General features: G+C 41.8%; 1 protein-coding gene across 4 annotated transcripts in view; it reads right to left on the bottom strand.

Annotated features, from left to right (window-relative positions):
* FOXN3 (forkhead box N3) overlaps nucleotides 1-22042 on the bottom strand; it is a 209868-nt gene that overhangs the window by 68234 nt on the left and 119592 nt on the right. For all 4 annotated transcript variants that reach the window (XM_086462224.1, XM_086462223.1, XM_086462225.1 and 1 more), the window contains one exon: nucleotides 2722-2786. In XM_086462224.1, the coding sequence (XP_086318350.1) occupies nucleotides 2722-2786 (65 nt within the window). The remainder of the gene's footprint in view (nucleotides 1-2721; nucleotides 2787-22042) is intronic.

Raw genomic sequence — 22042 nt, 5'->3', positions numbered from 1 at the left:
CTGAGGTGCTATCTTGTATCTAAGAAAATCACAGGCAAAAAGAAAACGGCGTACAAATATTTTGTCCAAAATTCTTCAACAAAGTACAAGCAAAGACAGCCAGAAAGGAACAGAGGATTAATCCTGCTCATGTCAAAGATATTAAAGACACAGAATAGCTACAACGAATTTTAGCTTTCCTTTCTCTTCCTTTGCTATGGTTTCTCAGTCACTTTCTCTGGAGAGGTATATTAAATGCTTTACAATGGTTAAGATTACTTTGCCAAAATAGTTCAGATATAAAATGAATGGAAACCAGGAGCATCAACAAATCTTTCTTGGCTGAAAAAAAGTACTACTTACATTGTGGAATTTTTTTCTCTTCATTCCCCAGACCAGAAAAAGAGCATTTTCCTTAACAACTCAGAAGAAACGAGGTGTGACAAGTGTACATGAATATCACATTTACTAGAGTTTTAAAATTATACTATATTATAGTCTCTAACACGCCCTAAACATTCTTTTCAAATGTAGCAAAACATTTATCAAGTAAAAATAATGTAAAATCCCTTTGTTACCCAAACTTTTGCCAATCAAAAGGCAGTACTATAACTCAAAACCAGTAATTGAGTCAATTTTTCATTCTTCTGTTTGCATTAAGCTGGATATAAGCACTGGAAAAAGAGACTTAAGATGGTCCTGTAAGGTAGGACTCAATAAACCTCTGCACCCCTCGATCTCACCCTGCACCCACTACCATTCTTCTACACAGGTCTTCTGGAAAAAGACAGTCAGAAGCAGCAAATAGTGCATGGATGCACTATTTCCATGCAACCTGCTGAAGCCTGAACATGAAAGAGCTCATTGTAGGGAAAAATGAAAGACAGACAGACAGACAGAAAGGCTTGGTTGAACTATTTTTGTGTTTTAAAATTAAAACAAGGAAGTGTTAAAAGATGCCTTTAGTGAGGTTTTTCTTCACACTCTCTCATCCTTCCAACCTCAGTCATATCACGCATATTAGAGTTCAAATTGCCTGGGTTTTCCACTTGAAATAGCAACGCAGAATGCCAACTCTGTTAAAGGTCTGTTAGGCTGTGTTAGTTGCCTGAAAAGGCAGTCATCTCTCTTTCTCTGTTTCTTTAATATGCTGAAATGTTTTGGGCTTTTGGTTTTTTTTTCCCAATTTGGAAGGTAGAGGAGGGCAGAGGAGAAGAGGGTGGAGAATAGCATACTACTCTTTATTGGGAAAAGGCTTTAAGCAACAACTGAGATAGGAAGGACTAAAAAACAATTGCTCTTAATTCCTAGATATCTTGCATCATAAGAGGTAAAACATTTGTGCCATACAGACTTGACAGAATAGTTTATATTTTATGAACTCAAATTTCAAAGACTGTGTATGTGCAAGCACACATTTAAAACCAGAATTGCCAAACAACTGAAAACAAATCAAGCATATCCATTCACGATAGTTTCTGGGTTTTCCTTACAAAAAAAAAAAAAAAAAAATTAAAAAACCCTAGGTCTTTCCACTAGGAAGGACTGCAAAGGTAGCAGGTCTATCCCATCGAGACTAAAGCCAAAAGCTGCCAAACTCTACAATTTGCACCATCTCCTAGTGTTAAGAAATAATCTGAATGCTTTAATGCATTTAAAATTTGAACAAATCTCAGCATAAATACTATATAACAGAATGATGCAAATTTATGTGAAAGGAATTAGTTGAAAAATATTCTTGGGTAAACTACAGATGCTGGATTACATTGGTGTGTGGAAGGTGAGCAGTACTGCCTGCCAATTATTTGCTTGTGAGCCTATTTGTGAGTAAGGCTTCATTCTAGGTCATTTGGATAAATGTTCTGGAGAACATTATACAGCATTTTCTGCTAGAAAGAAGGCCAGAAAAGTCTTGGCACCACGAGAATGAACACGGAACTGAGACACTTCATGGACAAATACTTAGAAAGACCATAAAATGATCTTAAATGGTGTAAGTTACTTTTGCACCATAGACAAACGCATGCAGTCTGGGGAAATGGCCTTCTGTGTGCTCAACACATTAAGAGCAATGGTAGTTCTATGTACTCAATGGCAGAAATATAAACACACTTAGCAGTGAATAATGATTTTTAATAGTCTGGTACGATAGATTGAAAATCTTCACCTATCCAAACTGCAAGTCATATAGTTTCTGTTTATATTGCCCATCCAATGGAAATAAGATATTTAACATTCCCCTATGAATATAAGCTCCATTAAACATGGTAGGTTTCTTGAGACAAATACTCTGACACTGTTTTCCTCACCATAGCACCACTACCCACCTTCAGGTATGTTTTGCTATCAGCACAATCAGGGAGTAAAAGAAAGGATCGCTCTCAAAGAACAACCTTGCTTCATCCACAAAACTAAAAGCGGTGTTCCTGGAACATTTCCTTCTGGGAACTCTTTATTCACACAAGGGGAAAAAAAAAAGCCACCCTTTGCCATATTTTACAGTAAGCGAATTAATAAACTGAGGAAAGAAAAAAAGCAGCAACTTGCATAGACTACACTCACTGTATGTAGTAAATCATCCTTTTCAAGGCACCAGATGCGCAATAAAGGAGACAGGTTAAAGGAAACAAAAAAAACATTTTGGTTACTTCTTGCCCAGTGAATATTACAATAGCTGTGCAATTTGCAAGAGGTATTCGTTTAGTCGAACAGTTACTCCATGATGTAGTATCCATCACCTACCTTGCAGAAGGGCTCCATTTCTCTTGAAAAAGGTGCTTCCTGGCCAAATGGGTGGACCTGATGTGCTAAAGGTAATAAGAAATAAGTGTAAAGAAAATCTCATTCACATTAAACGATTGTAAGTTACTATTTGCATTAATTTCATTTTCTTTTTAAAGCTAATGTAACATCACAGCATTTTTGCCTTCAAGCAAGGGTCTAAAATTTCACATTAAAAATAGGTTAATCTGATTCAAGATTCACATTCTCTTCACAAGGAAAAACCTCCTCAACAAAGCACACGCCCACACTCTTTTAGATGAAGAAAGAAAAAAGCAATTTGGACTAAATGATAAAAAAACCACAACAAATCAATGTCAAAAATATTTACTGCATTCTCAGTACAGCAATATATATGCCTTGTCCTAAAACCATCTGCTAAAACCCCAAATGCTTCACGGCTTTTACTCAGCCACAACAGCGTGCTACCCCAGCTCACGCATCGACCTGGAAAAGCCTTGGCCAGACCAGAGTGCTTCGCCACCAAGTCCCCCACGCAGAGGTCTCCTCGCTGCACCAGAAACACGCAGCTCGGCGAGCTGTCCCGCGAGCACCAGCACTAATGCAGCTTGGCCTTCGCTGTGGGCGCGTGCCTCGTGATCGCGACGGTTCCTGCGAGACCCCCGGCAGGGCGGTGGCCACGGCGGGCCCTCAGGCGCCTGCCATGTGCCAGTGCTCGACTGCCCCAAAGCCCTACCCTGAACTCGGGCTGCCGCCAGCTCCCTCTTTCACTTCACCGCCCGCTCATGCAGAGGCTGCCCAGAGGGAACGGCCTCTGAGAGGCCTCTCCCGTTACAAGCACGGCTGAAGGCAAAGAACGGATTCAAACGCAGGAAAGGGAAGAGGAGGGAACATCGGTACGATCCTCTAAGCCTTGTTTTCTCCATTGCGGTGGAGCAGCCCCACGGTGCTGCAGGCAATAGGACTGCGGAGCACCCGCTCCACCGACCTGCGTTGCCAGTGAGTCGAAGAGGGGAGGCTGTGAGGAAGCGCTTGATGGCCGCCCGCACCCCTCCTCTCCTGCAAAGGCACCAGAGCACCGCTGCACCCACACCACCAACACCACCACACCGGAACAGCTCTCCTTCCGCCCCCCCGGACACAAAAGGTGACCTTGCTCTTTTCTTAACAGCGCAGCTGGCTGTTGTCCAGGTGTGCCCCTCCTTCCAGCGCGGCACAGCTCGCCCTCCCCAGGGAAACCCACGGGCCGTGCTGCCCATGCCAGGGGAGTCCTCAAGAGCCACGACCTGTAGGAGTTCACTGGTCACATCCTAGGGCTCAAGTGAAACATTTTAAAAGCACAGTACCTAGGGGAAATGACTAAAAACATGGAAAAGATTTGTTGCAGCGTTGTCAAGGCAGGTGGAAGAGACGGATTGCCGGGGGATTGGTCATTCCTGTAACCACAAAACAGGCTTCAAAGTCCTCTAAAGCTCAAAGACAAGCATAGGTATTTTTAATATACTAAGCTTTCCTTGAAATTATTATCATGAAACAATGCTAGCAATATACAAATAAATGCCCTATGCCCAAATTTGAGCACAAATTAAAAGTAAGGGACTAAGTATCCTTTGGTAAGACTACTGTAAGGTACTCTGCCTTTTTAAGGTAATCCACTTTCCTCTTTGGATGCGAATTGTGAACCAAGCCCCACACACCATTTCTGTTCAACGTTACTTTTGTCTTCTCTTGAGCTGAGTACCACTACACAAAATGCAATGAAATGGAAAACAGATGTTATCTATTACATTGACAGCATTAGCAAGTTTCTGATAAAATGTCACATATAAAGAGCACACTGCTTTCACAATTATTCTGCAGAGACTCTTGTGCTAACATATAAAAACTTCACTGTGTTAAAATACAGACTGTGAAAGGATCCACAGCAATTACATGAGCAATAAAAGCCTTCAATACTCATGAACAAAAAGGAGAGTTGAGAGAAAGACACAGAGAGAAAGAGTGAGCAAAATGACCAAAAAGAAGTTAAGTAGGTGTACATTCATAAGCGCTGGAGTGCGCTGGGGCATGCACTCATCTGAACACGCACACTCACTTCATAGGGCTTAATGTAACCAATTGTTTACGTTCCTTACAGAAAGTGCCAGCTCTTCAAGTGTAGCTCCTCAACTCACATGAAGGTCAAGAGCTGTTGAGGGCATTCACAATCCTGGGAGGACAGGCTCACAGTTTTACAGTGCATCGGAGCCCAGGATAATCTCTGGGACAGGACCCATCAAGCTATAAGTGGAAAGCCATAGCATATTTCTATGAATGTGTACAGGTATGTACATGTATGAATTTGCCACAGAAATCAGATTCACAGTATGGCAACTATATGCCTTTCAAAAGCCTAAGGAAAAAAAATGGTGAAATTCTCAAATGAAGTCACAGAAAAAATTTACCCCAGACTGCCGTATGCCTGTACATGGGTGGAAGAGGGTTAAAGAAAGGAGAGGGAAAAGCGTATATATTTGAATAGACAAAATGTCTCCACCAGAGAAACAAAGCCGTAGTGATTTATCTTATTTTCCGACTTGAAAAAAGGCCCAAGGCTCTCATAAAAAACTTCATCTGATTCAGCACAAACCCACATGAACTGAGAAAATTAACTGCGCCTTCCCAGGGAAGGAAGCTAAAGAATTCAAACATGTAAATAATATACCACAGTGACCGGTCAAGCCTTTCAAACAACAAACTTCTGTGTTTGCAGGGCTTTGCTGAAGTTTAGCTATGCCTGATCTGTGTTGGATAAATTCTCTTTCTGTTCCCAAACTTTTGCGCGTGAAGTCTCAGATGGTATTAATTATTAAAACATATTTCAAGTTGAGAAATGACAGAGTTAAACTATCTCACTTTAAAGTGTTCAAAAGCTGCTTTCTCCCCGTTCCACGTTAAGAAACCATTTGAAGAAGTTAATTCTTATAAAGACCATCTATAATAAAAAACCACAGGGTCCATCCCAGGTGTTTTTTCAAACGAATTGTTTGTCCAGTGTAGTCCATAAGATAGCAGAGAAGAGTGGCTGGTTCTCCTATAGAAGTTACAGCATATTCTGTATTCATGCAAAACAAAAATGCAAAATCTGGTTTTAGAATTTACTTTTGTAATCAATACATGCTGCAAGATTAATATTTATGCAATTAGCATTATTGATGGCCCAAACTTATCAGCTAAACACACTGACTCAAGTAATATTTAACTTCTAATGAAACCCCCCACAGCTACTAGAAGAAAAGCAGTAACTAGTTTGAACTCTCATATCAGTGTGAAGAAACTTTTAGTCTAACACATTCTTGTTACACACAGGTTTGGACTGACTTAGCTCCCAGCAGTAGATGAGCACAAGGCACTCAGGCGGGCAGGAGATGAACTTCGATCAATCATAGAGAGCTGAAACTTCAAACAGGTATCATGAAATAACATGAATTAGTATAGTTTATGGGTAAAACGGCATGTGAAACACCAACAGTTACCTGTCAAAGACTGTTGGTTTGATTTGCAGAAAATACTATCCGTTCAAGCCTACCCTCAGCCAAAGGGATATCCAAGCTGCAACAGTATTTGTAGCAAAGACATAAAACAAGATCCGGGGGCGCAAGTTCACATCCGTCCAGTGCATCCGTCTACCTCTCTCTGAAGCACATTCATTGTCACTGCAGCATCCGTGCACCACCATGGGGAGCAAATGAAGTATTCACACGCTTGCTGAGAACCAGCAGCTGAGAGAACTGACGACCGACAGTGTTTAATGTGTGAGGATCTGCTTGTGTGAAATGGGTGAGTGCCTGGAACCAGGAGCCACCCCTGATCAAACCCAACCCTTCCCAGGGATTCACTATTGATTTTTAACAAGTAGGACTCCATTTCTACTGAAGGCAAGCGATGAACTGTTTTTCCTCTGATGACACAACCAGTAGGAAACTTCGTCATGTGGCAGGGCCCGGGGCACGGCAAGTTGCCTGACCAAGGGCTCGCAGAGATTTTTCTGAGGGAAGACTTTTCCATTGGAAAACATTGCTTTGCTGAAATCGAAAACATTCCATGGGAATGTGTTGGTTTGGATACCACTTGTGCTGGAAACCAGGCCGATGTGAAGGCTGGCTGGCGAGTGACAGTTCATGGCAGCCAGCCAGCCCAACCAGGAGCTCCCAGGGTATACAGAAGCAGTAACACGTGTGAGCCCCGCCCTGACAAATTATTTCTACCAAAATGTACGCCACGCATTTATATAAATCTTTAAAAGGTGCATAGGCTTCAAGAGACTTAAAAAAGGAAATACAAATCCTTTGTCTTCTGGAATTCACATTACAGCAAGGAGACTGCAGTTCTTAAAGTCAAGCGTGAAAAAAAAAGCCAGGGTATGAATTCTCTCTCACAGTTGCGCTATTTCACAACTATGCCAAAAACTCTCACAGGCCTCTTTGTCAGAGAGGCCTGATTAATAAATTTTAAAACCCAAACAACTACAAATTCAAAACAAATTCAATTGTGTGGGACTACATGCCACAATTAAGGGACGATGAAAACATGGAAGAAAGGCAATAAATACAGGCCCAATGACAGTGTTACCAAGTATGTCCAGAAGGTGATAGTAAAGCAGGAGGACACAGAAAGGGGGACAAACCAACAAATAAGCCAACAACCCCCCAAAATGCACACTTCAAAGGCCTCTGAAGCTGACAGCTATTAGCTCGAAGGAGGAGGGTTCAGCTGGGAGGCAGGGAAGATGCTCCACACACACCTCACTCAGCCCACCACACCCTAGAGGTAGTGGGCTCAGCTTCGGGGGCACAGCTGGTGCCAAAGCACGCCCTGGCTCTCAGGAAAGCTTGGAGTACAGGGCAGGACAGCTCGGTAACAGCTAGAAAGATGAACAATGTCAACTGTTAGGTAACAAGCTGTTGCACACAATATACTTGACACAGATCCTGCAGTAAGCAAACAGCGGCTAGACCACAAATAGGCTGCAGCGACACAGAGGATCCCCTCTCCAGGCCTTACCAGTGGCAAAAATGATGGGCACAAGCAAAGATAATTGACTGAAGTGCCTCTACATCCAGCTCAGCCCACAGATTTTGCAAAAAGGTACGGCAGGAAGAAACACAGCTCTTCCCCTCCTGACAAGCATAGTAAGTTCCCAGTAACGCAGAACAAGCAGATAGGAGAGCAACCAATTCACTGCAATCACCACCCTTTGCCCCGCGTTTGACAGCAGTTATAAGGACAGCAATGTAATAGAAAATTCCCGGGAGCAGAAGCTGCAGCTGCCAGATGAAGGGAATGAAGGCATTGCTGTACCTGTGCTACAAGTGGTCCATTACCAACCATCCACACTGCAAAATACTTCACTGCAAGTCTCACCTGCACCTCCAACAAGCAGTGAACAGAAGGAAATGTCAGACATCAAACCTAGAAACAACAAACCATTTTGCCAAAGAGTAACCAAAAGAGCACCTTGCAAGTATAGAAACCCACCTGGAAAAGTTTCTGAAGAGAAACTAAACCACAACTATTCTTATGTTCAAGTTGTCAAATTGTAGGTGCCTCTACATGGTGCTGGAGCCTATGACACTCTGTATCTACTGCCAGCAGGGAATGATGCTCTTGACAAGTATGTTCAGGTCCCGATGCAAGCTGGACTCAGACTGCTACCATAAGGTACATAAATGGATGTCTAACTAAGCTGGAAGATGGTAATTTTTACCATTCCTTGAGAAGTAAATTTAGGATGGGGTGGTAACTGAGAAAAAAAAAAATTAAGAAGTATACTTTTGTGGGAATACAGCACCCCTTGATGCTGGAAGATGAATAGTACTTCCTTATGGCAGTCACCACAGGATAAGGCATGAGAAATATTCATGACTGTGGCATCAAGCAGTCCTCTTGGCTCCTACACTGCATGAATGTGGTCTGCAGAGTGGCTGTTGGACGGCATAGAAGGAGGTCACCTGATCCAAACCACGCTGCCATGAGCTTGCAAAGTGAACATGGGCCAGACGGCATCTCGTTCTGGTTAAGGACTCCTTTAACGCTTATCAGCTCTTCATTGCTTGCACTGGAGAGCTCAGATCCTTCTATTGCCATATCAGCCCCATTTTCTACACTTGATCTTAATGCCATTACTGGACAGGGACTAACAAGGCTACTGCACTCAAAGAGGGGTTAATGCTCTACACCTGGGTACATAACCATAGCTGCATTAAAGAATCTATCACTTCCATTATATATAAATCACTTCCATATATATACTGACCCATACAGAAGTGTTTAGATGCCACCGCACCTCCAAGACACACATTTTGTTAACAAGGGGGGAAAAAATAAGTATAATCCCTGCCAGCAGCTTGCTGGCAGTTAATACCACAATTAGTAATCACCTAGCAACAGGCAAGCAAGCTTCCTCTCCAATCAAAGGGAAAAAACCTCTACTAACCTGGGCTAATGACAACACATTAAAAAGTATCTGAAAGGTATGTGTTAAGTTATTTCCTGATTTTAATGAAACTGATATACTTTAGAGATTTTAAATATATAAACCCATTACTCCATTTTCTCTAATTTTCCGTAACTGACAAAACATTACTCTTAAAGAGATCTGTGAATTCACAATACTAATTTTCAATTTATGAAGGCTGATCTAATATTCTGGTAATGCTTCTCTTTCCTCTGCAATTCCCTCCTTTATTGTCTCTCGGTATCTCTCACTTACTACAACATGTGGGATCGAGACTTTAAGCTCCTAGATGGAGACTTTCCTGGTTTCTCTAGGGTGTCTAACACATTTTCAAGTGAATAATAAAATTTTGATCTCCTGCACACTGAGTTCTCTATATGACACAACCGCCAGAGGGATTACATCTAAATTTTTATTAAAGACAAAAGAAAAGTTGCTTGGGAAAACTATTCATGAACATAACACCTGAAAATAAAATTTAATGTTACTTTTTGAAGTATGGAGTGGAAAGTTGGACAAATCTTTGCGTTCTCCAAATAGCCAAAGCCATTCTCCTGCCACTGTCTCCACTTAAAATAATTAAGCAAGAAAACAGAGTGAGGGAGAGAAAGGGGAAAAAAAAAAAAAGGGGGGGGGGGACAAAAAAGCTTCTCAAATTTCTAGAAAGAGAGATAAAAAGGGCAACTCCTGATTTCAAGAAAAGCATGGTCACGTGTCTTTTGGAACCCATCAATGACTGCTGTGGTGCTCAAAAGACTCCTCTCACTGCTGATGTGATATATGAAGCCTTCTTGTCCTCTTCATAAGACTTTGTAGCCTTCAGCCAGAATTTTGGTCTTTGCCTAGAGCTCAGTATATATTTACAGACAACAACAGAGGATTTGTTCTTCAAATAAATAAAAACATCGTAACTTCTGGAGAGCTGTTATTTTAAGAGAGATGGCTATTTGACGTATGCCAGCCATAGTGCAAAATGCAAATTTCTCACTAATCTGTGCTTAAATATTTTAACACATTTATTGTGAACACGTTATAATTCTAGGCTGAATACTGAAATAGGAAAAAGTCCATATACATTTAAAAATTCATGGTGAGACAACTGTCTGACGTTGCTTTTAATTAAAAAGGATTCTCTTCCATTAGGAATTGGCAGATGCTGGCTATTAGCCTCCAGTTCTAATTCTGCCTCTACCCCTGAGTTACAGTGACTTCAGGCAAGTCATTTCATCCTTTCTGTCCCAGTTTTATTTTTCTTCTTTTCTGTTAAAAACAGGAGTAAGTTCTTACCAACATAATCTACATATCTCTGGGAGGAATAAAGAATTGCTAAGTAACAACACAATAGGTGAGGGAATAGTCTTTTGAAGTGTATGTAGTTAAAGAAGGAACAACACAGCTGACTTCTAGAGCATGGGTTGTTATTTGTTCTTGCTTTCCTTATTTTGAAGTAAGGAAAAAACACTGCAGGTTACTTCACATGCTGTAGTGCTGTGTTTCTCCTTTTTTCACAACTGCTATTAAATGGTTCCTAGACTATCTATCACTGGATGAAAAACTGGTGGTTGTCAAGCTAGGGAAACTTCAGAGTCATCTAAACTTCCACATCTGATACAGAGGGTGCCAGTGCCAGCTCATGCAGGCACCACAGGTCAGTCCCCTGAAGCTCAGATGAATAGAAGATCCCGTTTACAGCCAGCCATTGGCCTCTGAGGCCACGGAGGACCATGGCCTCTTTCGGGCTGTGGCAGCATCAAACGCTGACCTGGCCAGTGGGGAGAAGTTTGATTCTCTTCTATTCCACCAAATCAGAAATGGAGCGCTCCAGTTTTCTGATGACTGCCTTCGTTTGCTGCAAAACAAGTGATGGGGAAGAGGTTCATTTCTGTTTTGGTTTTACTTGATTAGAATTTCACTGGAAGGAAAGACAGTCTCTAATCTCAGATTCCAGAAAATAAATGAGTCCTGGCTATCGCCTACATCTAGGCTCACCTTCGTTTTCAACATGATGTAAAGAGTCTGCTCTGATTGATAATGAAGCACAGACAAGGCTCTAGAGAACTTCCACACCGACCACCTGTGCAACTGAACCGCAGTGAAACTGCTGAGCTGCCACCCAGGCACAACACTGTAAAGCTCCACTAGAAGCATTTCTCCCACATGGAAACTGATTAAATTTGAAAAAGCCCATGGTCATCCAATTGACTTCTGTTATCCTAGTCTTGAATTCTCCATTTATTATTTTTACAGAACTTCAAATAGCTCTGCTGGTAGACCTGGATTTCATAAATACTTTCTATATGAGGCTCCCACTCACATTACTAACCACAGCTTAACCATGGTCTGTCAGTCAATTGACTTGAGACTAATGATATGCACATCTCTGCTAGAATATCTTGTCACCCATTAGTGAGAATATGCCACTTGTTAATTTTAAACACACCAATGTAGCTTGAACATGTTATAAACATGTGCATACACAAAAGGGCAAATCTGATCTCCAATGAAACAGAGATAGATGGGAAAAAGGACAGGAAGGCCTTTAAGTCAACCCACAAATGCTTCATGTTGCTTGCTAAAATTCTTAATTTATCCAGTACGGTGCAATTCCCGATTTCACCAATTTAAGTACTAAGGAAACCCAAAACTAAGCATGACCCGCAGGCTTCTGCCAGTATGAACTCCCCCTCTATCACTTGCACAAAGCCAAGGTGCTTACCAGCTGAAATTTTCCATACTTGGTCTTTCTCATTAATCTTGAATGAATGTGGTTCAGATGATTCAGAACTAATCTGGCTTCTGGAATTACAGCAGCAGAGGACAAAACGAATGTTTAACCTCTCCCTTGGAACGTTTAACCTCTCCCAGATGCTAAGGGTATTTTTCCCTGGGAAGCTTAATGTGCTTACAGGCTCTGCAGCACTGCTGCAGAGGAGCGTGCAGAGATTTGCACTCACTGGGCCATACACCAAAGTGATGCACATGTCAGAAAGTTACAAAAAATCAGAAAACATGACAATAGTTAACAGAACAGAAGTCAAGTACTCACATATTTGGAAAGCCCCAATTACATTTTTTTATCTCAATTCTACCTCTTCATGCATATCTACTACAGGAGTCCTGCATTCAATGGTCACACTCCTATCCCCCAGAAGATCAGTGCCTGAGGATCATACTGCACAGCATGCAAAGTGCTCAGAAAATAAATGATAGACAGTTTGTCAGTGCCTCTATCACCAACACAAAAGTTTAATGCATAAATATCAAGTTATCCTTAGAGATACATTTTTAGAAATAAACTAAGGCATAAAAAAAATCTAGTATCAAAACTTGTTAGTTTTTACCCATTTGCATTCCTATGATTACTCAGTTTGAAGTATTCTGACCTGTATTTTAGTGATTGGGGACAGACAGACCAAAACACATAAAACTACAGCACCTAACACCAGGCTGTTTCACCTTGCAGTCTGGGTCTAGGATGTAACAAAAGAGGGAAGACAATATAGTCTCTTCTGCATTCAGAAACATTGTAGAGGCATCACCTAGATCAATCCTCCCACCAACAGAGCTATAGAGATACCATTTCTATTCACAGAAAGGGAAACATACAAACAGAGACAACGACTTAGCTCCAAAAGACCCGGTGAACTGTGGCAGACCAGAGCAGTGCCCAGACACCCCACCCCTCAGCTCCAGGCCCCTGCTGACAACCCACGCTGCTATCGTATTGGGGCTCCTCATCACGGACTGATGCAAGTCGCACCTACAAGGGTTCAGCGCTTCTCCTAAAGGGATCCCAAATGCCTCAGGTTGGACAGAGAGGCAGTTAAAAGCAGAATTGTAATATGCCCTCCACTGTACAGTAAATTAAAGCAAACAGCACAAGTTTGACTAAATTCTATCCTATCAGCCCAATCCAGTCAGGAGAAGATGGGAATTCTCCATTCATTCCAGAAAGCTCTTCAACTCAACAAAGCCTCAAATTCAAGGGGCAGAGCAGATGAGACGCCACAGGTATTTACACTGCAGAAGTCTCTTCTCTCTTTACAGTCTGCCAAAATGAAGGAACCCCACTGAACTGTGGTCACAGCTTAGTGCTGGGCAGGCCACTAATGAATGAGAGATGCTCTCTATTAACCCCTCTCCCCTCCCAGAAGCGGAAGAGAAAAACGGAGAGAGACTTATAGGTTGGAAAAGAAAACTAAAACAGCTTTAATGAAACAATAACAATAAAAAAGAAAAGAAAAGAATATAAATGAGAAAATAATAAAATGTATACAAATATATACAAAACCAGTATCGAACTGGGTCTTCCCCAGGCTGGACCCAGCAGCAGGTGAGAACAGGACACAGGACCCGGATTCCAGAACTGGATTCAGGAATACAAGGATCAGGACCAAAGACAGAAGGACCCTCCTCAGACACACTGAAGAAGAGGGCTTAACCCTTGTGATCCCTCAGCTTTATACTGAGTGTGACACATGAAATGGAATGCTGAGTGGGTCAGGTTTGGGTCACCCGTCCTGTCTTGTCCGCTCCTCCCCACAGGTGTGACCTTTTTTACTTGATTACAACCCCTTTTACTTTATGGCACTTCAACATGGGGTGCAAGACTTAGCAGTGACCTTGGTTGCTACCGGAGCAAGTATAAGCAAGAGCCTTTCTGCATACCATTCCTTGGCAGTCACTATAAACATCAAGTGCTGTCACTACTAGAAGCAGACACTGTCTGGAAAAAATACGCTGTTGATTTCATAAAGTGCAGTTACTTAGAAGAAACTTAGCTGAAAAGTAAAATCACTGAACAGAATTGGTTCTGTTTTAGCTCAAACCAGGACAGGAACCATACGTGATGTGCACTTCTCTGGTTGCCAGAACAAGAGCACTCCTAGTTATTTTTACAGCAGCAATAACCACAGCACACAACTCCTGGTATCTTCTACTTAACATTTTCAAAGCAGAGCTATGAAATAATGAATTTCACACGTTCTGCAAATCTAACTGTAAACACATATTCGGAGGACTTCATTTTGACTCATTTTAAAATTATGTTTAGCCACTTTCATCTTAGCAGAAAAATAAACCTCCCACACGTAATGGGAAATAAAATTCAGTGTGCATCTTTATCCCTAATCCTTACCTCTCCAAACAGCTGTTCAGCCTGTTGAGAATACTAACACTGTACTTAATAATATTCTAATAATATTCTCAAGTTACATTAATACCTGCATGAATGAAGGAACTCACTAAGGAAAAGAAAAGCTGATCTTCACATAATTTATAGCAAGTCGTCACCCTTCTACCTTTAAGCCAGTGATTCCTCATATGACTGATGGAAGTTGTATCTCTAACCAAGAAGGAGATAACTCTTCATGAAACTGTCTTACAGCATTGTTATTTCAACAAATCTCAGCTTTCCTGGTCAAATTCACAATGTGGTCTAAGTTTCCCTCTGTTGCTGCTTCTCCTCAGCTGTTTGTGCAGAAATTGGATGTGACTCAGACAGGAACTAAATACTCTGGTCTTCATTTCGGGATTCACAGCAGAAAGCAGAGGTGCAGAAAGAAATAAAGGCTGCATGAAGAAAGGTGAAGGTGGGCAGACAATTGCTTCTACAATGAGATACTGGTTTCTACATCTCTGCTTTAGCCACTGTGAATTCATGTGAGGAAGGTTGAAAAAAATTGTCATGAACATGAAAAAAAGTCATAAAAAGTTGCAAATATCTACGTTTACTATTTCCGCATGGTATATCTAAACAGCAGTTTCGTGACAACCTTGTACCAAAACACAGAAGCCTAGAGAGACAGTCTAGGCCGTTCACTCTCTCTTGATAAAGCTCAAGGAAGTTAAAAGAATAAACCCAAATATGCCAATTCAGTAATCCGCTGCGCCCCTTGCTGAAGAGCTCTGTTTTAACAGCCAGTGGAGGAGGCCACAAGCTCCTCAACAAAACAAGGGGTTCTGGGAGGTCCATCTGCTGGTGGGCAACGCCAGAAATGGACGTATTTCACTAATGAAGAGCACTGTCTTTGCAGGCACCAAAAGGAGCTGCTAAGGATAGGCATGGTTATCTGTCTGATACTGTATAATTCTCCTTCCAGTTGAATCAGTATCTGCCAGGCAACTGCAAAAAATCCTCGTTAGTATTAACTAGCAAAATATCTTCATGAGGGTATGTGCACTCTCTCTCTCTCTCTGTAATTAATCCCTGGAGTAAAGCTGTTCCTTGGATCACCTCAAATATAGAAAATCAATGAGTTAGATTACAGGAAACAATTAATTATGGTTCACTGGTGTTTAGAAAGAGACACTGACACCCTGACATCCCCAGATAGTATTTGAGCCCTCTAAAGCAGCAAATCACAAAAGTAACAAACTACGCTTTTCAAAATCAGATGACCTCAAGCTTGCTCATTCTAGTGGAATGATACTAATCAGTCATAAAATGAATAGGACATAACCTTTTAAACATTAAAGAGGCAATTAATTTATAGCGCATCTGTTTACTACAATCAGTTAAGCAGAAATATTTTCTTCACGTGTTAATGTAACTTCTGACAAATCATGGGGGGAAAAACGGAACAAACAACTTTGCCAAACCACTCCAGTTAAATTCTCATGTTGGTGGTTTCATGATAGTCAAGTCTCTTTTTTCAATGCCACGTACAGTGCACCACTGAATCTTCCAGCCAACACACAAAGGATTCAAAGTAAATACGCATGAATTGGAAAGCAGCAAGCCCAGCCATTTGCAGCACTGAACTACTCAGACAGCTGCCACTGCTAAGTGCGGCAAATACCACCTGTGGTTCTCAGTTCAACTGGAACATGCTCAACCAACAACTCCATTTTAGAAATCTCTGCACCTACATTTTAGCTCAGAGAAACATGACTTGAAGTAATGCAGGACTTGGATGCCATCAGAGGAAACTGTTGTCATCCCATTGCGCCCTTTACCCATTTCAAACCATTTTTCTGTCCTCAAAGAAGACTTGCCATTCTGTTGCCATTGCCAGCTCCTACTTAAACTGCCTCTTCCTCCACATTAGCTCCTCTGCTGAACCTCTTTTAGGTGTCATTATTATCTTTATTCTATTTCAGAAAGTTTATGGCTACTTTGTCCAGCCTTTAGCATCTCAGCGTGGGACAACTTCACAACCAAAGCCTTATTAAAGCCAGTTACACAAGTGCCATAGATAGGATGAGAGCTTGTGTTTTGCCACCAATTTGTGCGGAAACTCAGCTGACAAGTTCGTCTCTCAGTCTCTACTTCCGTCTTTTCTTGGAGTGGCTCTAGAATAGGTTGTGAAGGCTAGAAGGGAGCAAGTCAAATTCACTAGATTATATGACAGCACTGTAATGGAATAAAAAGCAAAACTGACAAAAATTTAGCATTTAACAAGTGGTTTGGATGGGAACTAAAACACTTGTTTATAAACAAGTTCAAAGAGAACAACTCAACTCCAAGAACAGTATGCAGAATGTCCTATTTTGATGGTTTTATCTACAGAGAAAGGGTACCCCTTATTAAATGAGAGGTTTTTCCTCAAACAGTATGATCCCCTTACAACTTGATCTTGCCCATTTACTCAGGCTACACTAGCCTGAGTGGCAAGACGATGCCTGCTAATCTCTCAGTGCCACACTGTAAGACAGCTTTAAGCATTTGCCAATGAAAGCAGGTTTAACAAGGGCTTGTGTGAAAAGCAGCAGTAAGGGAAATCAAGAGCATGGCAGAAGCCACTACTTCATACCAAGAAACTCTGCTAAACTTGTGGGCATAGCGAACTGAAAGCAAGGCTTTCAAGCCTGCCTACACAGGTGTTTCACACCGAGAAGTTTCACTGGAAAAGAAAAGAAACGAAAGAAAAAAAGCTGGTAATAGATACATTCATGATCCCTCCGCACCTTTTGAGCCTAAGCCACCCCAAGAGAATCAGCTTCCCTCTTGGGAAGGGCAAAAAAAGAGTCACCATTTAACGCAGTCTTGCATGAATAGACTAAACCAAAACATTTCCTATTAAATCCACAACATCTATAATTCTCTTTGGCAATTCTCCTTTTTGTAATCATCCTGGAGGGAGACGGAGGGGGAAGACCTCTCTCTGCTGTCTCCAAGCAGGCTCCAGTCTTCAGCCCCAGGCAGTTATGCTTACTGTTACATGAATAACAGTCTCTTCAATAGGGCAGCAAGGCTTAATGCTGCCTTCCCTCCCGGAGGAAGAGAAGGACCTACACCACTACACTGACAGGAGACGGTGCTGCTTTTAATTGAAGTAGGAACTGCCCGATTTGCATCACTGAGCAGCCCAACAAACAAAAACCGGCACTGAAACTCATCTATAGGATGGGCGGTGAAAGGGTGACTCCAGTGCCAGTCCCATAGTAACCACCAGGAAAAAAGTTTCCTCAAAGAAGGGAAGGGAGTTCAATCTGCCTCCTTTCCTTGGCTCCCCTTTCAAAGAATACAAATAAGCTTCCTGAAAAACAACGGGCCTTTTGATGAGGCAATAGCTTTCCTCCGTGTTTTTGTTTGTTTGTTGAAAACACTTTGATTTCTCAGGAAGCACTAACAAATGCAACCGGGGATCAACTTAGTTAAAGAACCTTAAAAAGCAACAGGACACACATCTCCTACTTCAGCCACTAAACTGGATTGTCTCACTGGCTTGAGCAAAACTGCTGAATTATTTCCCTAACAAAAGAAAGGCGCTTTTAGGTCCTATAATCTCATTTCAAATCCTTTTACCCACTCCCTACTCTTTTTGGCCTTGAAATTGCAATCCTCTTTCAGGACTAATCTCAGGACTAATTGGTGCACTCTAGTTTCTCTCGCCATTCCTTCCCCCTCCCTCTCACATTGTTCAGGTGCTGAAAAGGACGGCGGGCCAGGGTTCAGTGCCCCTATAATGAGTCTGTTCCTACAGAGTAACTGTTAATAATTAGCAGGAAGCATTTTGTCTTTAAATTGCACAGCATGAGCAGCAAGATTTCACAGAGCCAAGGAACTACTTCACTGTTGCACAAGGAGGTCTGCAAGTTTGCGGGTGATCTGCAGGCCGGAGGGCCAGGCAGCATGCAGGGCGCCATGCCTGGGCCGAGCCCCACCAGCCAGGCATACAGGGCAGCACAGGCAGTGCCGGTGTTTTCCACAGCTCCAATGGCAGTGGGAAGGAGGAGGGAAGCAAGGGAGTGCCCAGCACACCTCACCTCCGGCACTGCGGCAATGCCGGCACTGAGGAATGCGTCGACGTGACGCAACCAAGTCGGTGTGGTAAAAGGACAGCCTTTGTTTAAGAAATATTCCAGAATACAATTCCCTGAAGAATAACAAGCAAAGAGGAGATTTAAGAAAGCCTGCTACTTTTCAGCTAATGACTGTATTTGCAGGTAGTGCCAAAAAGGAACAATAACTTCTCTTACCGAGGGACTATCAGTGTTGACCATTTCCCAGGCAGACTTGGAAGCAAAATTAGTTTTTCTGTAATTGGAAACTTCAATCTAGAGAGTGCATTAAAACAAAACGACAAAAAAAGCTATTTCCAGTGGACATTCATTTCCAGCAAACCCAAGGCTAACTTTGAGCTTTAATTTAGGCAAAATAAGCCAAAAGCTTCGAAAGTTTTTCAAGCTGGTAGGACTGCATCACCAAGAGTCCACAGAAAGTTCTGACACAAGTATTTTACAGTGTCTTCTACTGTCTTGAAGCTGAAGAACAACACAAGCAGCTCCATCTGATGAGATATACATTACTTCTATCATTCCCCTAAGAAGTGCTCTGGAGTTTAAAGGTAATTGCGACTTCATCCACACCCTCATTCACTACTGCATGCCTTTAGGCATCTGCAAGCAGGTATGCCATGAAGTATAAATCAGCATTAAAAAAGGAAAAAGATAAAACTCACCCCACTCTCCTGAAAGATCAACTCTTCCTGTGGAGCATCAATAAGAGATGGGCTGTCAGGTGCCAAGACTCCTGCAGAATCCAGCACACAAGACACAAAGGTCTCACTATATTTAGGGAATCTACCGCTAGGGCAAAGAGGCAACACCAAAGGTTTCTGTGCAAAACGGCATACTTTGGCACACTCAGCCAGCACCTGACTATCACTGGAGAAAAAAAGCACAGTCTGTTACTGCAAGTACCCTCTAAAAATGGTGTGGGTACACAACAGCCACACAGTAAGAAGTTGCCATTTATCTCCAGTCACAGAAATCGATAGCAGGTTTTAACACAGAGCTGAAATTACTGATAATTTTGATTTGTTTGCACCATAGTTTGAGATCAGGTGGTGTCTCAGCGGCTTTTGAATTAAGATGGGTAATAAGTATGCTTAGCTCTGAGCATATTACCGCCCCCTGAATGTGAGGCTCCCCCACCACACTAAAGCCACCAGGGCATGACACCTCACTGAGGCAATCATGTTACAGAAGATCAGCTGAAACAAATGCATTTAAATTGTCTATCTCTTGCAAACGCAGTTTGCAAACCTTGTGCTCAGGATCCATCCCTTATTTCTGTTTGCCTTTGCATCAGAGAGTTCAGACAGAGGACTCTCCTCAGGTGATCCAATTCAGCTTTCTGCCAAGAGAAAACTCCTTCCTACAGTCAATTTTCTAGGATTTTATTGAGTCTGCTTTTCAGCACTCTACCAGACGGATTTCAGACCATTTCCTTCAAGAGATTAATTCAGTCTAATAAGTTCATTATTTGTGCCTGGTCAGTGACCAAGGAAAGATAAGCCACAGTCTGTGTACTTGTTTCCTCCTCACATGCTATTAAAACGGTGTTTTCCACCCAAGTGTCAAAGTCTGTTCACAACAGCAATATAACAGAGCCAGACAGACATTCCCCATGAAAATCGAGCACCTGCATTCATAGAGTGGTACTGTTAACTTATTTATAGCATCAAAGCAAACGCCCTTTTCTACCTTGCAGTTTGAAAACTGGAAATCAGAAGACAGCAAGTGAGGATCAGTTCCTGTTGCCAGTCCCCGCTCCCCAGGTCCGAGTCCCTGGGTAGCATTTGCCTGCTTTGGGACAGTCCAAACTCCTGTTCTGTGCCAGGCTACTGCTCTACTGCTATTGCGTTAGAGCATAGGCTGAGAGATGCAACAGGTTGCCAAACTGTGCCATGTGAATTACCCTCTCTCACCAAGCTTGTGAAGACAAAGGAATCATGAAGCTGAGGTGCAGCACCTCTTTCCCCAACTGTGGCTTTACCTGGCAGTAGAAAACTTTTCTACAGCATGTAATTGACTTGAGAACACAGGTTTGCAAGGCAAGAAACATTGAAGGCACATTTGAGGCACTCACTTGCCAGAACACATCTGAGTCAACACTAAGCACAACTATGCCTCCATGCTCTTCTGTGGAGAAATTCATGCTTTGGGAGCCAGACATAGCATAATTTAACTAGCACAGCACTGTGCGATCTAACCAGCCTCAGCGAGATTATGGTTCAATGGCGTATTTTCTCTGGTAGGAATGCTCTAAGAAATCCCTTATTCCTCCTTGACAAGCCCAAACCCTTAAAAAAAAAAAAAATCATCTGGATCCCATTTACAGTGCAACTACACATGTCTTCACCAGCACAACTGAGAGGACAGTTTGCTCTTGTACAAGGGCAGCAATAGCATCTTAAAATGACTTTGCAAAGGAAAAACAAAGAAAATACAAAAAGAAGCAAAAAAGAACCAAAATAAACCCAAACCAAACCCCAAAACCAACTCTCTGCTGAGCAATCAGAAGATACTGCTCCCAGGACCCTCAGGCAGCTGTCTGAGAACTAGTCTGGAGTCTACTGCATGCCACTGTCACACGTGGTATGGTTAAAGCTCAGGTATGCTTTTGGTGTCTTAGACTATCCAAAAGGCAAACTCGGTGGCAAATCCAAACAGCTTGAAGGAAGTTTCCTGTTAGTTTGGGGGGGATTAACTGATCAGACAGCAACCGTTAGTGGGGTTTTTAACTGTAGTGCCTGAGAGTACCACCCACGGAGTGCTAGCCACTCTTCTCAGGGGCATTTCATAGCCACCATAGTGAACTGAGGATGGCAAATGGGCACAGAAATAGGGAAAACCAAACTTTTTTTTTTTTTTTTTGGAAGTGTATTCAACACAAACTGAACTCCTAAATCTCTTGCTCCATATCATTACAAAATACAGCGCTCATCAATACAACTTTCCCTGTTTTCAAAGCAGGGTTTGATGGCAATAACCCCAGGGAGACAGAAACAGACCAGCTCTAGCACTTCCAGCACAAATTTCCATTCTCCTTTTTCCCCCAAATCTGAGCAAGTCTATTTCTACATCTGAAGGCAAAGCAGCAAAGTATACTTAATAACCAAAAGATCTACATTATTTTAGCAATATAGCTGACTATGGCCCTTAAACTATCATAGAATAAACATATTTGTATAAAATCTTCCTTTTAAATTACGTTATACTTGCAAGTTGCAAAATAAAAGCTGGCTACTCCAAAAGCTTTGTTTGTTATTAATTCCCTCAAGTTTAGAAAATTATTTCATTCTAATTAATTGTTTTATTTATTCTTTTAATCTCATGAGAAAAATGGTCTTCATCTTTCATATGCAAAACAGCTAACAAGAACAATTTTTCATATAGAGAAGGAACATCAATTAATAGAGATCTTAAATACTTGGGGAGCTGTTATGAATTTTGCCACTAATCAGACAGCTGCCTGGAAAAAAAGTCTTTTCAGGAAAGTTACATAATTAAAAGTAACCCAATTCCTTTTTGTTTACATTTTTTTCACCATCTGCTAATCCAGATTAAACATAATAATTAATGAAACCCAAATGA

Source organism: Leptosomus discolor, chromosome 3 (genome assembly GCF_034619465.1).
Source record: "Leptosomus discolor isolate bLepDis1 chromosome 3, bLepDis1.hap2, whole genome shotgun sequence".
Taxonomy (NCBI): Eukaryota; Metazoa; Chordata; class Aves; order Leptosomiformes; family Leptosomidae; genus Leptosomus; species Leptosomus discolor.
The sequence above is the reverse complement of the archived record's forward strand: the minus strand, read 5'-3'. Positions and strand labels throughout refer to the sequence as shown.